Consider the following 19,954-nt stretch of genomic DNA (forward strand, 5'->3'; position numbering starts at 1 on the left):
TATTGCCTTTCAATTTATAGTTCATAATACATGCTCCCTAGTCAAGAACATTGTTGAACACCCTAAGATGCCTATAAATGCAATCATCAAACATTAAAGATACACCTTAAGCTTCTGATTAGCTCTCTGCACACACGGCACGTTGCTATGGTTGCAGGTGTGGGTTCATGCGTGTCGCTACGCCCTAGGTTCCATCGGTATAGCCATGGGGTGTACCATCACTATGTCTGGACACAACAGACTAGATAACAACTGCTTCAGGTATATTTTATGTCAGTGAGTTTTCACAGACATGTTCCAGTTGTTGTATCAAAATGTATATAACAAACATTGTATAAGACAGTACAACACTATTGTAGAACACGATGATATGTATATGTATGATACGACAAAATGTAACATAATGTCTCGAATTTACGTTATGATTATCTCAACTCTACCATAGCAATATTACACGCCAAATGTTATTATAATGGGGGAAGCGGTTATCAGGATCTTCTAATGAGTGTGGCCAAGTCGTCTAAAGCGCCACAATTCGCTGTCGAAGTTGCGTCCCTTGGGCAGTACGATACCTGTGCTTATGGGTTTCCCCTATGTGGTAAACGTCTAAGATCTGTATCGCATTAAGCTGACACGCCGTGATATAACTGGAGTATTGTTAAAAGCGGCGTTTAACCCAACTCACTCACTCACTTTTTATGAGGAAACACCGATAATAACGATAATAAACTTCTGTATATGCCCGAACGTTGTCATTTGCCTAAATATATTTACTTGCATATATGAGATGCATTGGAAGTGTAAACCCAGCAACTTCATAAGCAGCCAATGAGTACATACCATTGCTTTCCCTAACGGGAACTGCACACTGTAATGACGTCCCTACATCCAAAATATGACGTAACTATCAGAGATACTATGTGTATTGTAGTTTGTAAAATTTGAACCACTGATTGACCAATCAAACTCGAGTGTTTTCCAATGGTAGAATTAGAAGTTAACCAACATATAACAACTACTTCACTTATCGAAACTAATTGGCCCGCTAGTCGCTAAAATGTTGTGCAAATATCTTTAAAAAACTTTAACTTCAATCTTTCACAAACTATTATTCAGTATATTGTTCATGTATTGTTTCTTCAAGGGATGCAATAATTTTTGGCCTGATGGATTCACTCTCCAATGTCTTTTTCGGCTTCGCTTTCTTCTCTACTGTTGGTCACGTGGCCTTCCAGCGTGGAGTAACTGTTGAAGCGTTTCAATCCTCTGGTAAGTAACCTACTGATACATCTAATAAGTCGTCGAAGGCTCTACAATTAGCATGCCTAGCATTGTGATTACGTTTCAAAATTTGCCATACCCTGTGCTCGGGGGTTTAACCACAGTGATGAACCTCTGCCAGGATGTGATATAACTGGAATAATGTTCCAAGAAGCGCAAAACCGAACTCATTAACGCTCTCAGAATGAGGTAGGTGGTAAATGTTAGAATTTGTCCCGATAGTCACCCTTTTGACAATGCCTGTGCTGTTTGGACAGATCCTACACGTCTTATCCCACTGTGCAACGTAACTCGATTTGAACAGACGTATCATCATTAAGTTATCTTTGTGAACGTTTTGCGGCAAACACAAAATGATAAGGACGCCTGCAGTAATGTACCCCAGGAGAGGCTCTACTATATTGGTGTGGCAGGGCGTCATACATAGTTATACATATCTTCAAACTGTTACTTTTCGTCTGACTCTGCACATCGCTTTTACGCTATGCTCTTTTTTTATCCCAACTTCCTCTAATCATCAACAATCTGATCTTCAAAATCTGTATGATCAGCTTCCAAACCCTGCATCACCATGGGTGATCACAACGGACACATCCCGCTGTTGGGAAGTGCAAATACTTCATTGGGGAATTTATTTCTGACAATAATTTATGTATATTTAATGGTGATTCAAACACATATTTACATCCAGCCACTTGAACGTATTCTGACCTCGATCTGTCCCTCACAGAATCAAACTTGTATAATGAATGGTTGGTCCATGACCTCTGTGGGAGTGGTCCCTTTCCTACTGTCCTAAAACCTATAAACCCTACTGATGATCCACATTCATCAAGATGGAACTTTACCAAGGCTAATTGGTTATGCTATGAGAAACTATGTATTGAATACTTAAAACATGACCTTTACAAGAATAAAGTTGTTTTTGGACTCATTGAATGACATGGCTGACCAAACAATTCCTAAGTCCTCTGCAAATTCGCATATTCGTAAACCATGCTTTAATAATGAATGCACACAGGCCAGAAAGTGTAGGAAGAAAGCAAAAAAATATTTTCTCAGACATCCTAAAGTCCATAATTTAGATAAAGTTATAATTACAAATGCTAAGGCACGACGTGTCTTTAAACAGAATAAGTGTCAATCTTGGAAGAACTATGTCTCCAACATAAATTCCAGCACACCAATGTCAAGGTGTGGAACGTGATATAGAAAATAAAAGGCAAAGATTCAAAATCTTCTGTTCACCATCTTGGGGACGGCGATCAGTTATTGACTGATAAAACAGACATCGCCAATAAACTTGGTGAAACACTTGCAAAACATTCTTCAAAATCTAATTATGTCCCTGTGTTTCAAAAATATCAGAAACAACAGGAGAAGAAAAAAGTAAATTTTAAGTCTGACAATGGTGAAGCCTATAATGAAGTCTTTTCATTACATGAGCTACAAAATGCCCTTGGACGTGCTCATGATACCGCAACAGGAGCTGCTAATATCCACTATCAGCTCTTGAAACATAGGCCTGAATTATGTCTCGAAACCCTTTCAGACATTTTCCTCCTTCGTGGCATAATATCATTGTAGTCCCTATACCAAAGCCTGGCCGGAATCATACAGATCCCTCTAATTACCGCCATATATCGTTAACCAGTTGTGTCTGTAAAACCATGGAACGAATGGTAAATAATAGATTTGTTTGGTATTTGGAAATCAACAATTTTATCACAAATATTCAATGTGGTTTACGATTAGAATCTTTTGTTAAAATGTTATAGTAAATAACAACACGTAGTATCAATTTTCTTTTATCTCGAGCAAGCACACGGGACTACCTGGAAGCATGGCCTGTTAAAGGATTTACATGTTTTTGGTGTGAGAGGTCGTTTGCCTCATTTTTAAGTGACAGGCAATTTCACGTCCCGAGTGGGTTCAACCATGTCTGATCATAATGATCAGGATCAGGGTGTCTCCCAAGGCAGAATTTTGTCTGCGACACTATTCAGTATCAAGATAAATAGTCTCTCAAACGTTTTAAGCGATTCAGTGGACTGATCGCTTTTTGTGGAAGATTTTAATATGTTTTGTCGTGGTAACAACATGCCCACTATTGAGAGACAGCTGCAATTATGCCTCCATACAATACATAAATGGTCACTTGCCAATTGCTTCACATTTCCCAAAGCTAAACCTAATAGCATGCTTGTCTGCAAAAAATATAGACCACACAAGGATCCAGAACTATTTTATCTGGCAATCCCATATAAGTAGTCGTAGAGGCCAAGTCATCGCACATTCTTGCAACATATTAAATGTCTAAGAGCTAAATGCCTGAAAGCACTAGACTTTCTGGCATTCGTATCAAACACCCAACGGGGATGAGATAAGAAAATCAGGATAAACATTTCAAAGCATAAAGTATTAAGGACCTTTTTAATACCATGTTTTCTCATTTAATCATTTGCTTTTTAAAAGAAATATCTTTGTTACAACATTTTTGAAGATCATGTTTGTAATTTATGAATTCTTATTTTAAAATTAGTATGAGTAAATTTGATATCAGCGAATGTAAGTGGTTATACTCTCAAGGGGCGTTGAAGTAGCGTAATTATTGTCCCCCTGTGAGAGTATGTAGAGTATGTAGAGAGACCATATTATTCTGCTATAGTTTTTATCGTAGTACACTTGTAAATTTAAGTGTTGGCCTAACTTTCCAACAATGGCCAGTAGCCAGAGGGATGGTGTAAATCCTGCTGGGGTACCATGTAGGTTGCATAAGTACTGTACGCCCCCTTGGTCTCTTGTATGGTGGCCTCACTTTGGATGCTTGTGATCTCTGGCCCATTTCTATTTGTAGTGTCATGAACAGTTCAATTTGTATGGGTACATGCTAGTTCTAAATCTACATCTTTCATAATCTGGTTCTTTTACGGTCTTTCGTCGACTGGTTTAACTTGATTTTGTCACGATATGGCTAAAATATTGCCGATGTGACTACAAACATTAACTCACTCACTCACTCACATACACACGCGTGTTCAGAGTACATGTGCAGAAAGGCAGATCCTGTCCAGTTCCTCTCACAGATAAGAACAGTCTCTTCAGTGCTTGAATCCAAAAACGATGTATGGGAGGTTTCTAGACACGTTATTCTATCACTGTGTGTCTTTTGTTTGTTCAAATGAATCACTTAACAGCATATCAATTTTCGTGATATCAGTGAGATCGGAATTTGTACTATGGCATGTCTGTTTCTTTACGGACTTAGTTAAATATCATTTTTCGAATCGAACGTGGAATACATACTACGTTTGCTATCCGTCCTGTGTTTCAGGGTTTGACCTAAGCTTCATCGTGTACCCTGAGGTCATTTCTGCTCTCCCACTGGCACAGCTATGGTCTGTGCTGACCTTTTTGACCTTGATATCATTGAATATCGATACTATGGTAATGGGCAAGCTTCAATTCTCTCAGCTTAGAAATTAGACATAGTTTATCACCATGAACCTATATATTAATTTGAATGTAGGATTAATTATAATAACGTTAATTATATCAATCTGACCAAGCAATTATCAAACAAGATGGCTGAGGAAATTCTGTCTTATGATCTGTTATGCATTATACATGCGCTTTTCACTTATTTCGACAATTTGCATATTTTGTTAAAGATCCCACGATCAATATACAAACATGCCTATGAAAGCACCACGTTGACATTTTCTATCATATATTTTGCTGAGACACTATGGATGTAACTAAGATGCGGTAATTTCTCAAACACCAAAGTAGCCATAAACGTGACACACTGTTGCAACATGTGTATGGGTGCAGGTTCCGTGTGTGGACATAGTCGTCGCTGCCTTGGAAGATGTCTTCCCCAAGTTGATGAAACAACGCTGGCTCACCATCAGTGGTGTACTCCTCAGTCTCTTCCTGTTTGGTCTGATATATATTTCACAGGTAACGGTGAACACTGCATGTGAAACTGAATATGCTCGTTTTGGTCTGATATATATTTTACAGGTATAAGCGAACATGTCGTGTTTGTTGGCATTACCATGAACATATGGACAGAGTCAGGGTTAGGCTTGCATGTAAACCCCTGGAAACACAATTCATTTGGTCGCTATACATCCCATTATAAGGTACGTGATGGTACATTTTTACCTCCCAATTAAGGTGTCCTTTACATTACCTAAGGTAATCCGCAGCTGAAAAGAGTTCTTGATATTTACCTCGTGTAGGAAATCCAAGTTTGAACCACAGACATTGTTTAATGCGATTTTGTAATCTGAAACTTGTACTAAATATACTATCTAGAAGAATAACAATCTAGCATCGAGGCAATAAATGAAAGTGGTAAGGGACTACAACATAATCTTGACCAACGAACAACCTAATTTCACTTCGCCACACCTTATAATCAAATAAGACATAGGTAGGATTTTATTGTTACAAAGACAATTCACTGTAGTTAATTTATTATTTTTGTGAGGAAACGTTGTCAGTTTACGACGTCATATAATACTCTTCTTAGCAATACAACAGTATGACGTTTGAAAAAAAAATCAAACGACAAATAATCTTTGGAAATCTAACAAATGTATGATTATCAGAAAGTTATTACAACCCGATCTGTCAACCCTTTTGTATTATCTACACATTTAAGGGTGGGATATTCGTGGTGACGCTGGTTGACTGGTACGCCTACTTCCCATCAACGGCCGTGTTGGGCATCCTTGAGTGCATCGTTGTAGGCTGGTGTTATGGTAAGTGAGTGAGTTAGTGAGTTTGATTTTACGCTGCTTTTAGCATTATTCCAGCAATATAACACTCATAAGCATTTGGCATGTAAAAGTAACACAATGGTCAAATTTCAATGTGTACAATATGTGTAGTACAACCAAATGCGTACAAATACATGATATTATTAACCTTTTAACTTTCATTCAAACTTCAGAAAAGCTATCAAATAAACAAGTAACAGAACCCGTTCCATAATCATAAGAAAAATCTGCTACAATCAGAAAGCACTATGCTATTCCGACTATATCATACACATGCGATTGTACCAGGTGTTGGAGACGATATGTGCGTGTCCTGATCCACCGGGGGCACGCGTCACAAACACATGTAATGGCAAAGCAATTGTTCACCAGAAAGAACATGGGAACATATGAAACAGGTCGAAATAGGGAAGTGCATCGGACATCATTGTTGACACTGATGCGTCAGATTTGGAAATGTCCTCCACATGTATACCTTTCTTTGTTTTTTGTTTAACGCTGCACTCAGCAATATTCCAGCTATATATGACGGCGGTCTGGACCGGACAATCCAGTGATTGTCATCATGAACATCGATCCACGCAATTGGGATACGATGGCATGCAACAACCAATTCCGCGAGCCTGACCACCCGATCCCGTTAGTCGCCTCTTACGACAAGCATAGTCGCCTTTTACGGCAAGCATGGGTTGCTGAAGACCTATTCTACCCCGGATCTTCACGGGTCCCACATGTCCACAATCAACGTTTTGAAAGGCCTTGGATGTTGTAATCTAGACTTCATACAAAATCCCTTAAATTCGATGAACATGTTTTTAATACGTGTGCTATGTGTTTATTACGTTCAAAATAGGTATGCTTGCCAGTGTATAGATAAGTGAATGTCCAAGTCGAAAATCAGTTACAAAAGGACACGTTATCTTTGGCTGTGACATGTGTACATTACCTTCAATTTCATTTTGCAAAATACATAGGCTTGCCAGTCTATAGATACACTGTATGTTGATGTTATAAATTGATCCTGATTTACTTCCAGGAACAAAAAGGCTCCAGGAGGACGTCCGTACGATGTGGGGAAAGACTATACCTCGAGTCATGGTCATTAGTTTCAAGTTTGTGTGTCCTCTGTTTCTAGTTGTAAGTAGTTCTTCATTACTGAAGCTTTGATACTGACATACTCCTGAAACATCGAATTACATCATACAATATTGACTCTTTAAAACTTATTGAATAGTCGCCGAGCCGCGTATAACATAATTCGAAGAATATATCAGTAGATAATTAGCTGCGTTCCTCAAATGTGAGAAAAGCCCCGATTTGTGAGGAAAGTGTAGACATTGACCACTTTATTCAAACCTTAAAGCGCAAAGATAGCTCTATTAGGCCAAATATCAATATATAACGAAACATGTCCTCATCACACATACATTTGTAAAGATGTGACAAAACCGAAATGCTATTCAAAGCGTCGCTAAAACAACACTCATTCGTCTGTCGATTATTCAGAAACGTTACATAAAGTCATGTTACTTTGACTTCGATCTTAGAAACGCCAAAAACTAACACTTCACACAGTCTAGATCTAACCATATTTCCAGCTCATTCAGCAATGACGGTGTGGCGATGATTAAGGCAGGTTGAATTTAACATTTGTTTTCAGATAAAATAATATCAGTTCGCCAACCGGACGACAATGTACATGTTAGACATCATTTGATGGTGAACTAGAATTTAGCTTCTTGGCACTTGCTCACCCATGGCCCTGAAACCTGATCATCGTCTTGAGGATAAAACTAGGTATTTCGTTGTTTAATTACTTTATATTACTCACCTTTTCAATATCTTTTCCTTTGGAAACTAAGGTCCTTTCCTGACTAAATTGAAGAATGAATGGTGTTGAACGCCGCAGTCAACAATTTTCTATCAATATCCTGTAGCAAGTGAATACTCTATCGGAACCTGAACCAAGCACAAGCAAACGGTGGATAAGATTAACCATATCCACACCTTTGAGGAAAACTACACCAATGTTATGGAGGAGACACACGAGACTAAATTTAGAAAGCTCTCACAACTTGCATAAATTTCTGGTGACCGCTTCGGTCATGCGGCCCTTCTCCCTATCGTTATGTATGTTTGTTTGTTTGTTGTTTAATATACCACAGTATAATGTCAGCTAGTAGAAGTCTGACTGTAAATAATTTAGTCACATATCAGTGATTGACATATTGTGAGCAACGTACCATGAAATCAACCAAAACCGATCCGAGTAACGCCTCTCATTACCGTAAAGCTATGGCAGTTCCCTGATATACTTACGGGAAGGTACGATGCTGTTTTTCAGTAATTCTCTGACATATACTTACGGGAAGGTACAATGCTGATCTATAGTAATTGCCTGATCATCTTCCCGAGGCAAGAGAGTTAACTGACTTTAAAAGTCCAGTTTCCACCCTTGTCGAACTAGGCTGGAATTCCTGGGCTCGATCGTAGCGCCACCAGTGGCTATAACGAGTTATGTCCTTTCTATGCCTCTCCTATATGACCAATCAGATTCAACCTCTCGTATCACTTGCATTTGCTTCAAACAAAACGGTGGCGCCCAGTCAAGACGATCTGATTGATAATCAAGATCTATATTGTGATAAAACGAGTCTTACATCGCGAAGTGCATCAAATCACGTGAGCACCTTGATTAAAAGCATGAACAGATTTAGAAAATATCTGTTGACAGCGAGTTGGCGGTGCACATGCTTTGCAAATCCTGCAGTCGACCGAAATATGCATGACACTTTACGAACCGATTTTCGATTTCAGTGCGCGATTTTGATTGGACTATGCATAGACTCGTTAGTCCAGCCAAAATGTAACTCCATAATACAAGCCTAGTTCGGCAAGGGTGGAAACTGGACTTTTATAGTCAGTTAACTCACTTGCCTCGGGAAGATGTTGCCTGATATACGTACGGGAAGGTACAATGCTGATCTACAGTAATCCTCTGATATACTTACGGGAAGGTACGATGCTGTTTTTCAGTAATTCTCTGATATACGTACGGGAAGGTACAATGCTGATCTACAGTAATCCTCTGATATACGTACGGGAAGGTACAATGCTGATCTACAGTAATCCTCTGATATACGTACGGGAAGGTACAATGCTGATCTATAGTAATTCCCTGATATACTTACGGGAAGGTACAATGCTGATCTATAGTAATTCCCTGATATACTTACGGGAAGGTACAATGCTGATCTATAGTAATTCCCTGATATACTTACGGGAAGGTACAATGCTGATCTATAGTAATTCCCTGATATACGTACGGGAAGGTACAATGCTGATCTCCAGTAATCCTCTGATATACGTACGGGAAGGTACAATGCTGATCTATAGTAATTCCCTGATATACTTACGGGAAGGTACAATGCTGATCTATAGTAATTCCCTGATATACTTACGGGAAGGTACGATGTTGATCTACAGTTATTCCCTGACATACACTTACGGGAAGGTGCAATGCTGATCTATAGTAATTCCCTGATATATACTTACAGGTGGTACAATGCTAAAGGGGAGAGAAATATATGGAGATGAGCACACCATGCTTTTGTAGTCCAGTAGGACAAGCACAAGGGTACTGTGTGTATGTGTAATACTCCAACTGTTGTACCAGGTGATCTGCTGCTACTCCCTGTACTCCTACCGACCCCCTCAGTACCATGACTACATCTACCCCACCTGGGCAACAGCTGTTGGATGGCTCATAGCCTTTTCGTCACTCCTGCCGTTACCGACTGTCTTCATCTGGACGGTTTACAACACTCAAGGGGCAACACTGAAAGAGGTAAACACAACTCGAATCTTACCTGAATCACATGTTCAGCTTTGAGGAAAACGCAGTTGGTGAATGCTGCCTGTTGTATAGCTATGCTTTGTTAATAAGGGTGACATATTATTAGTTATGGTGTATACGGTGTCACATAAGGTAAGCAGAAACAATATTGGGCGCAGCGTCAGAATTCCGCTCAACAAGGAAAACTCACGACGTGTCCAACTATGTTTTGCAAAACGTCGTTGATCTCTCTTCAGATCTTCGCTCGTATATTCCTGGATATTTATAATTCTGAAGTTGCTCTTAACCCTAACCTCGCACAATATTTTTCTGCTAACCTAATCTGACACCGTATACGGCAACTTAAGCCACCATAACGAATTTTTAATGCCGAAACATTTACACTATTTTGTATCCATATCGCATTTCTCTTATAAGCTTCGTACGCGGACGTTAAGGGTCAAAGGGAGACAACTCTTCAAACTTTAGAGACCAAACCTTGTTGACAGTTGTAACTATAATCTTTATCAATAAAGTCACAAACGTGATTTAATGTCCGTGCATATCACAATTAATGATAAAAAACACAAAATAGTGTCGCATAACGAATTTCTGTACCAGATGTTTCAAGTTAAATATTTGAAGTGGGTGTTGGAAATTCCAAGATGGATATTACTGACGGTATACAGTCCCATATAAGGTCAGTAAGAACCATCTCGGATTTTTACTGACGGTATAAGCACTAATGTTGGGTCAGTAGTTCTGCTCTCTGAATGGTCAATCTAACTTTGAGGCATAATAAAACAGGATGTGAATGTCAACAAGTCCATTTTATGTTTGCTATGATAAAAGTACCTTACAAATATTTGTCTAGAACAAGGAGTGATTCATTGCACAATACATTAGAAGCATTAAATTAATTTGATCACATGGTCTGCTTTTCTGAACGATCCTGAGTTTGTTGACTATGAGAATGTGTTTTTGGACTATTTGATCATTATGATTTATTCCCTCATTGACTAATTTCAGAAATTGAAGAAAACTTTCGAACCCAATGAATACTGGAGGCGATCACCGCCAGAGGAAGAATTCACTGAAGTTCTACAACCGATGGTAGAACATGCGAATAATTCCGCCTAACAAGGAAAACTCACGACGTTTCCAACTATCTGTGACCAAACGTGGTTTTTCGTCTTTCATGTTTCTTGGATACTTATAATGCTGTAGTTGCTGTTGACCTTCGCCGTTGTTGTCTTCAACACGGACACCTGCTTCATGGATATGTGTTCAGAATATCACATCTGTGTTAGCTGATTGCCGTGAAAAGGAATTTTCTGTGATAATGTACTGTAAGAAATGATGCTTTAATGAGAGATGAAAATAAGTTCAACAATTTACTTTATAATAAGTGACAAAGATTCAATGATCAACAGCAGTTTCCTGATACAACTAAAGCATGATTCCGATTTAGAAAGCTTTAAGCCGCGTTTACGTTTTGATTATTTTGCATAACACAATGGATGGGGTGGATTTCAATGTATGTTCTTAAAATATGTATGTCCGAGTCAGTGCAAGAGGGTCCTGTGTTGTATTTTGGCCTATGCTGAATTATCACCACATACCGGAATGTCTAAAATGAAAGTTTACTCAGAAAACAATTTGCGAAATGATGGACATCCTCATGGATACTAGGGTTTGAATACAACACTGTGGTAATCTAGTTGTTTTACTGTCCTTTTTATATATTCTAAATGTATTTATTATTATTATTGTACCATCGATATATGGAAGTGGACACCTGCTTCCTGATGCATATGAATCGGAAGATTTTGACAAAGACGTTCAACGTAAGTTTCATGTTATATAGGATCTGATAACGTTCAATAAGGGTCAAATAATGGTCAAACATTGTTAACACCATTCTTGCACCAATGGGTTATACAAGTTACTGTCTCTGGATACAAAGTAGAGTTTGATCCTCGGCCGCGTCATACTAAAAGACGCTAAAAGATGTTACTTGTTGTTACCCTGTCTGGCGCTCGGCATTAAGGGGCTAAAACAAGGACTGGTCGGCTCGGAGTCAGTTTACTGTGTCTGAGTGGGGTATTCATGTTTAACTGCGGCATGGTATCTCAGTGGGCTATCACTATAAATCGTCATCTGCCCGGACTAGTACAAGCAGACACACACACACGCACGCACGCACGCACGCACGCACGCACGCACGCACGCACACACACACACACACACTCACACACGTGCATGTATATAAGAGCAATAATTTTGGACGCGACGTTTAACCCCATTTCACCCCACCTCCTACCTAGGCATCTAAGACCAGCTTTTGATACTAGCATGCGATAGTTTATACCTACACTGCACGGAAACCTAACTTACCTTAATATAATCGTCAATGCAAGAGCATAACCCGTCTAGATTATCTGCTGAAACAGATTAAAATTTGGCGTAACGGGCGAAATAGCTGTGAACATTATATGAATGGACCACTGAAAATCAGTGATGACACAAGGTGTCTGCGCAAAGGGGATGTATATATTGCCCTACCAGTAGCACGCGTCATTCACACACTTTCCATTAACACTTGCGTTGTTGGGCTGTGATACCTTGTACCTGCATCGATAGCCACACTGGTGTATTGTCAGGTGTGTATGGATATCTTGATCTTCAGTTCATATGTTGAATGTCTGTAGGGCAAATCATGTCTCAGTTTCAACAAGGATAGACTCGGACGTCAATAGTGCAGTAACACACATTTCTTGGACTGCCTATGATGGATTACATCACAAGACGTCAACAATGTTGTAGATCACTTAAGAGCATTACTACAGTTATGATCCATATGTATAAAAAACTCGCATGTTTTAATTATTGACACAGCTATTCAATAAAGTGATGTCCTTGAAAACGCTACAGAATTGTTTTAGTTCTTACACACGTATCTTACAAAGACTACCTATGTCATATGTAGATTGCATATTTGAAAATTTAAATTGACATAACGCTTTTCGCGAAAAGGTGAGTGTATCCTGTCCCAACGGTGGGAACCGTCACAGTCAAATCTGTAAATTTGTGTACATATCACTAGCACGACAAGTATTTCAGAAAGTCATTAGCATTACTAACATATTCCATACGCAGCCACATACAGCGAGTACCATGACTATAAAGTGTACGTGAAGCCAAAGTATTTTTCCCGAAAATATCGAGTTACACAAGCATATAATTAGCTTTCCTAGGCAACCAATGTCCATACGTCCAAAACGTTATCAACCAATAGTGTAATCAGCGAATATTAGATGTAATTTACAGCTGTAATCCCGCACATTAACCACTGACCCTGTTTCTCGGTGTTGACATAACAATATTCAGGAAATGTTTACTTTCAATTAAGTCAAAGTCAAATAAGTGAATCATTTCAATTTCAGATAACTTCTTAGATTCCCATATTTTTTGCACCGTACAACACAACTGGTTGCAGTTGAGAATCCAGTGGTTTGATATAAATCTGGGGTGTGACAGAATGTTTTTTTCGGTCTGTTTAACAAAATGCTTAGAATGAGCTTGTGGGTAAATAGCATTCCAAGGTATTAATACTCATGGGCGGCTTTGATGAATTCACCTTTAAAACAACATTTTTTTCTATCTCAGCAGCACTTTTTCTAAATATACTATTATTTTCTCAACTTCACGCTAAATCTCCATTTATCCGAATACATTTGTAATATATTAAGTTGTTTCACTGACTTGGCTGATGCAAGCCATCGTATCTCAATTGCGTAAATCGATGCTCATGTTATCAATCGACCGTGAAGATCCGGGGTAGAATAGATCTTCAGCAACCCATGCTTGCCGTAAAAGGCGACTATGCTTGTCGTAAGAGGCGACTAACGGGATCGGTTGGTCAGGCTCGCTGACTTGGTTGATGCATATCATCGATCCCAATTGCGTGGATCGGTGCTCTTGATGTTAATCACTGGATTGTCTGGTCCACACTCGATTATTCATATACCGCCGTAAATAGCTGTATTATTGCTAAGTGCGGCGTTAAACAACAAACAAACAAATTATGATGTCAATCACCGGATTGTCTGGCCCGGATTCAATTACTTACAGACCGCCGTCTTGTAACTGGAATATCACTAACAGCGATAAAAATCCGCTAGTGATCCCTGCTCTTGCAGATAACACTCACTTTATTGGGCAAGGCATGTCAACTTAAGAATAGCCTGCAGTCTGGCGAATTTGAACATACAGAATATGAATTTACACATGGAATGTTGAAATCAGTCGGTCTTGTACCTAGTACTGTTATCATTATAGGAATGTACACATGTATATATTTGAACTTCAAGCTTTCTGATTAGCTGAATCGGTCACGTATTATTGCATTAATTTGACAATGAATGAAAATATATACGCCACGCCCACACCGAAGCGGACTACTTCGACTGCAACGGAATGTCGGTGAACCCCTTATTACAGTCGAGGGAATTCTCTTTCTGCTCAACCTTTCCTATCATGGACAGTACGTGTTGTGAAATTCATGCATATTCATCTTCCTAACCACCCTGAATGAAACAACAAACGTGCAGGCTCTCTCGTCTGTTTTTATCGACAAATGACCACAAATTTCATCAATCTCGCCACTCTGCTTTGATTTATATATTTTTTTCATTCATTCATTGCAGATTATTTTCGTTGTCGAATTAACTTATAAGGATTGCCTATGTATTTGTTTCGGTTCATTGAAGTATGAACCGAAAAACCGCTGTGCAAACCTTTGTAAAAATCCGCTACGCGGACCATACAGTTTGCACATCCGTTTTTTGATTGCATAATACGTCACTGATCCGAAAAGAACACAATCAATCCTTAAATATATATTGTAAAAATCAAAATCAGTTTGTTATATATACTCAACAACAAAAGTTCCTGTGACACAAATATTTTAGTGTATTTTTCAAACAAGGACAGTTTGGTTTTCAATATTGTAGTACATGTATGGAATCAAGTTACAAAAACGCAAATGCTACAGAAAAGCTTGCATTCCATGCAAGAGTTGACTTTTATTCAAACCCCATGCCTTTCACTACCCAAGAATGGGTATAAAAACATGTGCGTTAGCGGGATTCGATATGCATTGTTTAGCATCGTGCTGACAACAACCACTCAAAAAAAAAAAATGACGCAATTATTCAACATTTACGAAATGCCATGCCTGTCCAAAAATGAGCGTCTGCGAACCATTGGTATGCTTGAAGTAGGATCGAGTCAACGTGATGTTTCAAGACAATTTAACGTCCCCAGAAACACCATTTGGTGTTTATGGCAACGTTGGCAACAGACGAATGCAGTCAGAGACCATCCTCGGAGTGGCAGGCCACGCGTAACCAATAATCGACAAGACAACTGGATTCGAACAACACCCCTACGAAATCGATTTCAGCCAGCAACAGTGACTGCACGAAGCATCCCTGGCCTTCGACGAATATCTTCACAAACCGTGGGTCGCCGCCTCAGATGTGCATGGATTGTCACCAGAAGACCCGCCAGATGTCCCATTTTGACAGGAAACCACTGTCAAGCACGTCTGCAGTGGTGCAGACAGCGTCTATGCTGGGCGGTCATGCAGTGGGGACAAGTTCTATTCACTGACGAGTCTCGTTTTCACCTCAGCCACAGCGATGGACGGATTCGAGTGTACCGACTTCGAGGTGAACGTTACGTCAATCATTGTGTCATGGAAGAAAGTCGGTTCGGGGGCGGCAGTGTTATGGTATGAGGTGGGATTACAGCAAGACAGAGGACCCGTTTGATAGTGGTAGAGGGAAATCTCAATGGACAGCGCTACCGCGAGATCATCGGCCCTGTTGTTCTACCGTTTTTGCGTCGTCATGGCCCAGGCATTACCTTTACACATGACAACGCTCGGCCTAATATTGCTCGACTTGTTCAGGATTCTCTTCAACAAAACAACGTGAATGTCATCCCCTGGCCGGCTCGCACCCCTGATCTCTCACCAATCGAGCACATGTGAGATGAGATGGATTGGCGCCTTCGACGTCAACCACGTGTTCCACAGACACTCAAGGAACTTCTAAACATGCTCCAGCAGATATGAACAGATATCCCACAGGACTTTGTGCGACGCCTGGTCCATTCCATGAGACGAAGATGTGTTGCTTGCATCGCAACCAAGGGTGGACACACACGCTTTTGATTTGTAAATTGACATTTTGGCATGTTCATGATTTTTTTTTATGAAATCAAGCATTTTCTGAAGTCAGTATGGCAAATTAAACCATTTGAACACTTACAGGAGTCTTTTATCTGTTGCAAACTGAAATTGTTACAGATTTGGTAAAAAACATAACTTTGCATTAAATCTTATTCAATGTCACATGAACTTTTGTTGTTAAGTATATGTTGAGTATCATTTCGGCACCACCTGCTCTTGCAGACAGTCACCGTGAAATTCACTCTCGATAGTATTTATATTATTAGACATTCTTATCAATTAATTCTTTATGCTGAGTTTCAGTTCAATCGTGCCGGAATCGTTGTGATATACCAGTCTATCAAACATACATAACTGCAAGCATAATCTGAGTTGTTTCATTATATATACGTAACCGGGGTTTGTGATGGCAAAAATAACGTCCCACACAGGCTACGTGTGTGAGTCTTTATTGCCTTAGTAGATAATGACACCCTGTAATTATAAAAAAAACAGTAGTATACAGGCTTCATACACATACATATTCATACAATACAAAGCGAGCTTTCATTTGATATAAACATGGTCTATATTCTATACATGAGCATGAACTTAATAATCAATGATATATAAAATGATTATCTTAACCCTGAAATAAACAAACAATTTATCAAGGGCGAGAACTCGATCCAGACATTACTTATAAGATTACAATATATAGATGGTCCATGGTTCTAAAATACAATGAACATTACAAATACAATTACCACTTTGTTGAAACTACTATATTAATTCATTAACTGATCATACATTTGGCACGATACACTATTTACAAAATATATTTCGTGACACGACAAACATGTCAATTATCCGTGTTTGTGCTCTCCAGGCAGCCGCCGTGCGTGGTAGCTATGCAGCTATCAGCACACACCAATTTACAGAATCCACTATGAATACATATAACATATAGAATACAATTGAGGAAATGTAACTAACTACACACTATCATACAATGATTGACATTGCATACAAATTCAGTATTTACACAATTATAAAAATCATCGCATTCACTCAAACATTCACACACAGAAAGAAGAAGGATGAAAAGCATTTATAGTGTTTACTTAGCCTTATTTAATTATTAACTTAGCAATATGGTGACACAATCACCATACCAGAGATAAGCATGTTAATGATACTGAACTTAGATAACATAAGTTATATTATTATACAAATACGTACATAGATATTATCTAGCAAATTTATAGATTACAAACCTTAACAATCGAATTATTTATCCAAGATGCGTCCCAGTCCAAATTGTTGCCTGACTTCTGAAATGGTGTAGTGTCCAGTGCAAGATGGATGAAAAGTGCACAGTTTGAACAAGCCAATGAAAACAATGCTTTGGCTAGAACTAGAGTGAGTGAGTATGGTTTTACGCCGCTTTTAGCAATATTCCAGCAATATCACGGCGGGGGACACCTGAAATGGGCTTCACGCATTGTACCCATGTCGGGGATCGAACCCGGGTCTTCGGCGTGACGAGCGAACGCTTTAGCCACTAGGCTACCCGACCGCCCCGGCTAGAACTAGAGAAGAAACAATGACACAAACATGGACCAACCCAACCACCCTCTACATTATAAGTAAACTAATCCAGAAGCCCACAATAGATATTGAACTAAGAACCTACTTTACTAACAACTTAAAATAATATTACAGTCTTAAAGGACCTCAAATAGATAAAACATATGTACAACAAACCTGTATGTTAACACTTGTGTCTGCCACATACTTCCCCCCACAGGAAAATGATGTCTCATCATTTGACCTTGCCGCTGACAAGATCGAGGAGAGTATCAGCCACTCGGTGTTGCTGATCCCGGAATCTATCATCTGCTAGCAGAGAATTGAGATAGTTGGCTCTGGCAAGCCATTCTGGATTTCCAGGATCAGTTATGGCAGAAAGAACATATTCTCCACTTCTCATCCAACTGGGCTGTGACCTGGTTCTGGTTAACCGCCGTGGCTGAGAAGCATCTTCTGGCTGCAAATTGGTTGTTCTTCTCTGTTATCCTCACTACCTGTGGCCCCAGTCTCAGATGTGTCTGGTTCTGGTGAACAGTATCATCAGTTGGCTCTTCTTCTTCCCTCCCTTCTTCAGTATGAGTCTCATCTCCTTCTAAAGCTTCTGCTGACTCTCCTGCAGTTGGCCTTTCCACTGGGATCTCAGTAGGAACTGAAGGTTCTGAACAACTGGTATAGCCAATTGCTGATTCCTCATCAGACAGATCTTCGCTCGTTTCGACAGCCGTGTTCTTCCTCGGCTTAGACACAGGTATTGGTACTTGTCGTCGTCTGGATTTAATGGCTGGTGGCATTTGGCCGGCAAAGAACTAACTGGCAGCAAGAGCTTACGATGTAGCACTCTATTCCTTCCCTCTCCAATCTCCTATACAACCCCAAAGACAGGTATCGATTGGTTGGGATGGTGCAGCACAACATAAACATCTTCCTCCCATCTGTTAGCTAATTTATGCCTTCCATCAAAGGCCACAATTGCATGGAATGTGGTACACTGCTCCTGATGGTTCTCGCTTGTGGCTGGATGGTGGTTTCCTTGTGGCTTTAATCAGGAGCAGTGTGCCACATTCCATGCAATTGTGGACAAGCTTACATAGGAGAAACATCTAGGCCCCTCAAAACCCGATTTAAAGAACATCAAAGCTCAGTCTCCAAAGATGACTCTAAATCAGCTCTATCAGGCTACTTGCTTGATAACGGTGTTAGAACCTACACCGAAAGGTCGCTCTTAATTGTAATAAAGAAGTTGTTTATCCATAAATTCTTATCCGTACTTAGTACTCCAACTTCTAAATGCCTATCAAAGAAATTACTTGGCAGTCACACAATATTCATATCTTTTGTTCTGGTGATATAATTTTCCATCGGCCTGTTTCTATTGGTAGTTTGTACTTACCAGTTCCAGAAACAGTAAAAATTTAGAAATATGATCAGTGAAAAGAAAATGTTATATATCATCCTGTTCAAAAAGACAACACTAAATATTGGAAAAACTTGGACACTTTTAATTTATTCAATAGATGTACATTTGACAAAATCATCCCTTCTCACACAAGATCATCCAAACACCGCTGCCAGATCTCTCAATCCACATTTCATATTTCTCTGCGAAAGCTGCTGGCCGAACGACTGATTCTGATTTGGTGTGGTAGTTGTTGACATCCTGTAGGCTGGCGCCAGCACTCTCAGATTTGCAAAGTAGTTCTTTCTGAAACCAGTTCATACTTCAGATAAAATAACATCCATTTACTTCAATGAAAGTAGTGAATATATTGTCAACAAGAAAAGTTAAAAAAATACCCAAGCATCTTACAAGTGTTAATGAAAGTGGTTTGTAGTTGTTCGGTAACAAAGGCTTACCTTTCTTATAAATTGGCTTAATTACACCCCATTTAACCAACCATTCTTCTGAAGTCTCACCGGTATAAAATATTATTTTGAAGAATTTAAGCTAAACAGTCATCTTTTCGCCTGATAATGCCGACGTGCCGTCAAATTTAAACTCATTCGCTTTCAGCTTGACCCAAGCCGAACTGGCGAGGTTCCTAGCGATCGGACGGGCGCTCGGCTGAGTGATTGGACCCAAGCCGGGACGGGTGTTCCCTCGCCGGTAGTCCTCTCCGTCTTTGTCTGGCGCAGGCGTCTCTCTCTCTCCCTCTCTCTCTCTCTCTCCCCCTCTCTCTCTCTCTCTCTCTCTCTCTCTCTCTCTCTCTCTCTCTCTAT

General features: G+C 39.6%; 1 protein-coding gene across 1 annotated transcript; it reads left to right on the forward strand.

Moving 5' to 3' along the window:
• The first annotated feature begins 1,166 nt into the window (after positions 1-1,166).
• Positions 1,167-18,050, forward strand: LOC124131138 (sodium-dependent dopamine transporter-like). The gene is made up of 8 exons (XM_046494231.2): positions 1,167-1,269; positions 4,616-4,728; positions 5,116-5,244; positions 5,954-6,053; positions 7,108-7,208; positions 9,748-9,918; positions 10,936-11,019; positions 17,955-18,050. The coding sequence occupies exons 1-8, from the start codon at positions 1,167-1,169 to the stop codon at positions 18,048-18,050; spliced, it is 897 nt and encodes a 298-aa protein (XP_046350187.2).
• The last annotated feature ends 1,904 nt before the right edge of the window (positions 18,051-19,954 follow it).

This window comes from Haliotis rufescens, unplaced genomic scaffold, assembly GCF_023055435.1.
Source record: "Haliotis rufescens isolate VD_foot unplaced genomic scaffold, xgHalRufe1.0.p SCAF_10, whole genome shotgun sequence".
NCBI lineage: Eukaryota > Metazoa > Mollusca > Gastropoda > Lepetellida > Haliotidae > Haliotis > Haliotis rufescens.

Bases quoted from the DNA above. Each gene is read 5' to 3' on its own strand.
- LOC124131138 (XM_046494231.2), top strand. From the start codon at position 1,167: ATGGATTCACTCTCCAATGTCTTTTTCGGCTTCGCTTTCTTCTCTACT. The intron at 6,054-7,107 runs GTAAGTGAGTGA...ATTTACTTCCAG, and splicing joins CGTTGTAGGCTGGTGTTATG to GAACAAAAAGGCTCCAGGAG. The intron at 7,209-9,747 runs GTAAGTAGTTCT...CTGTTGTACCAG, and splicing joins TGTGTCCTCTGTTTCTAGTT to GTGATCTGCTGCTACTCCCT.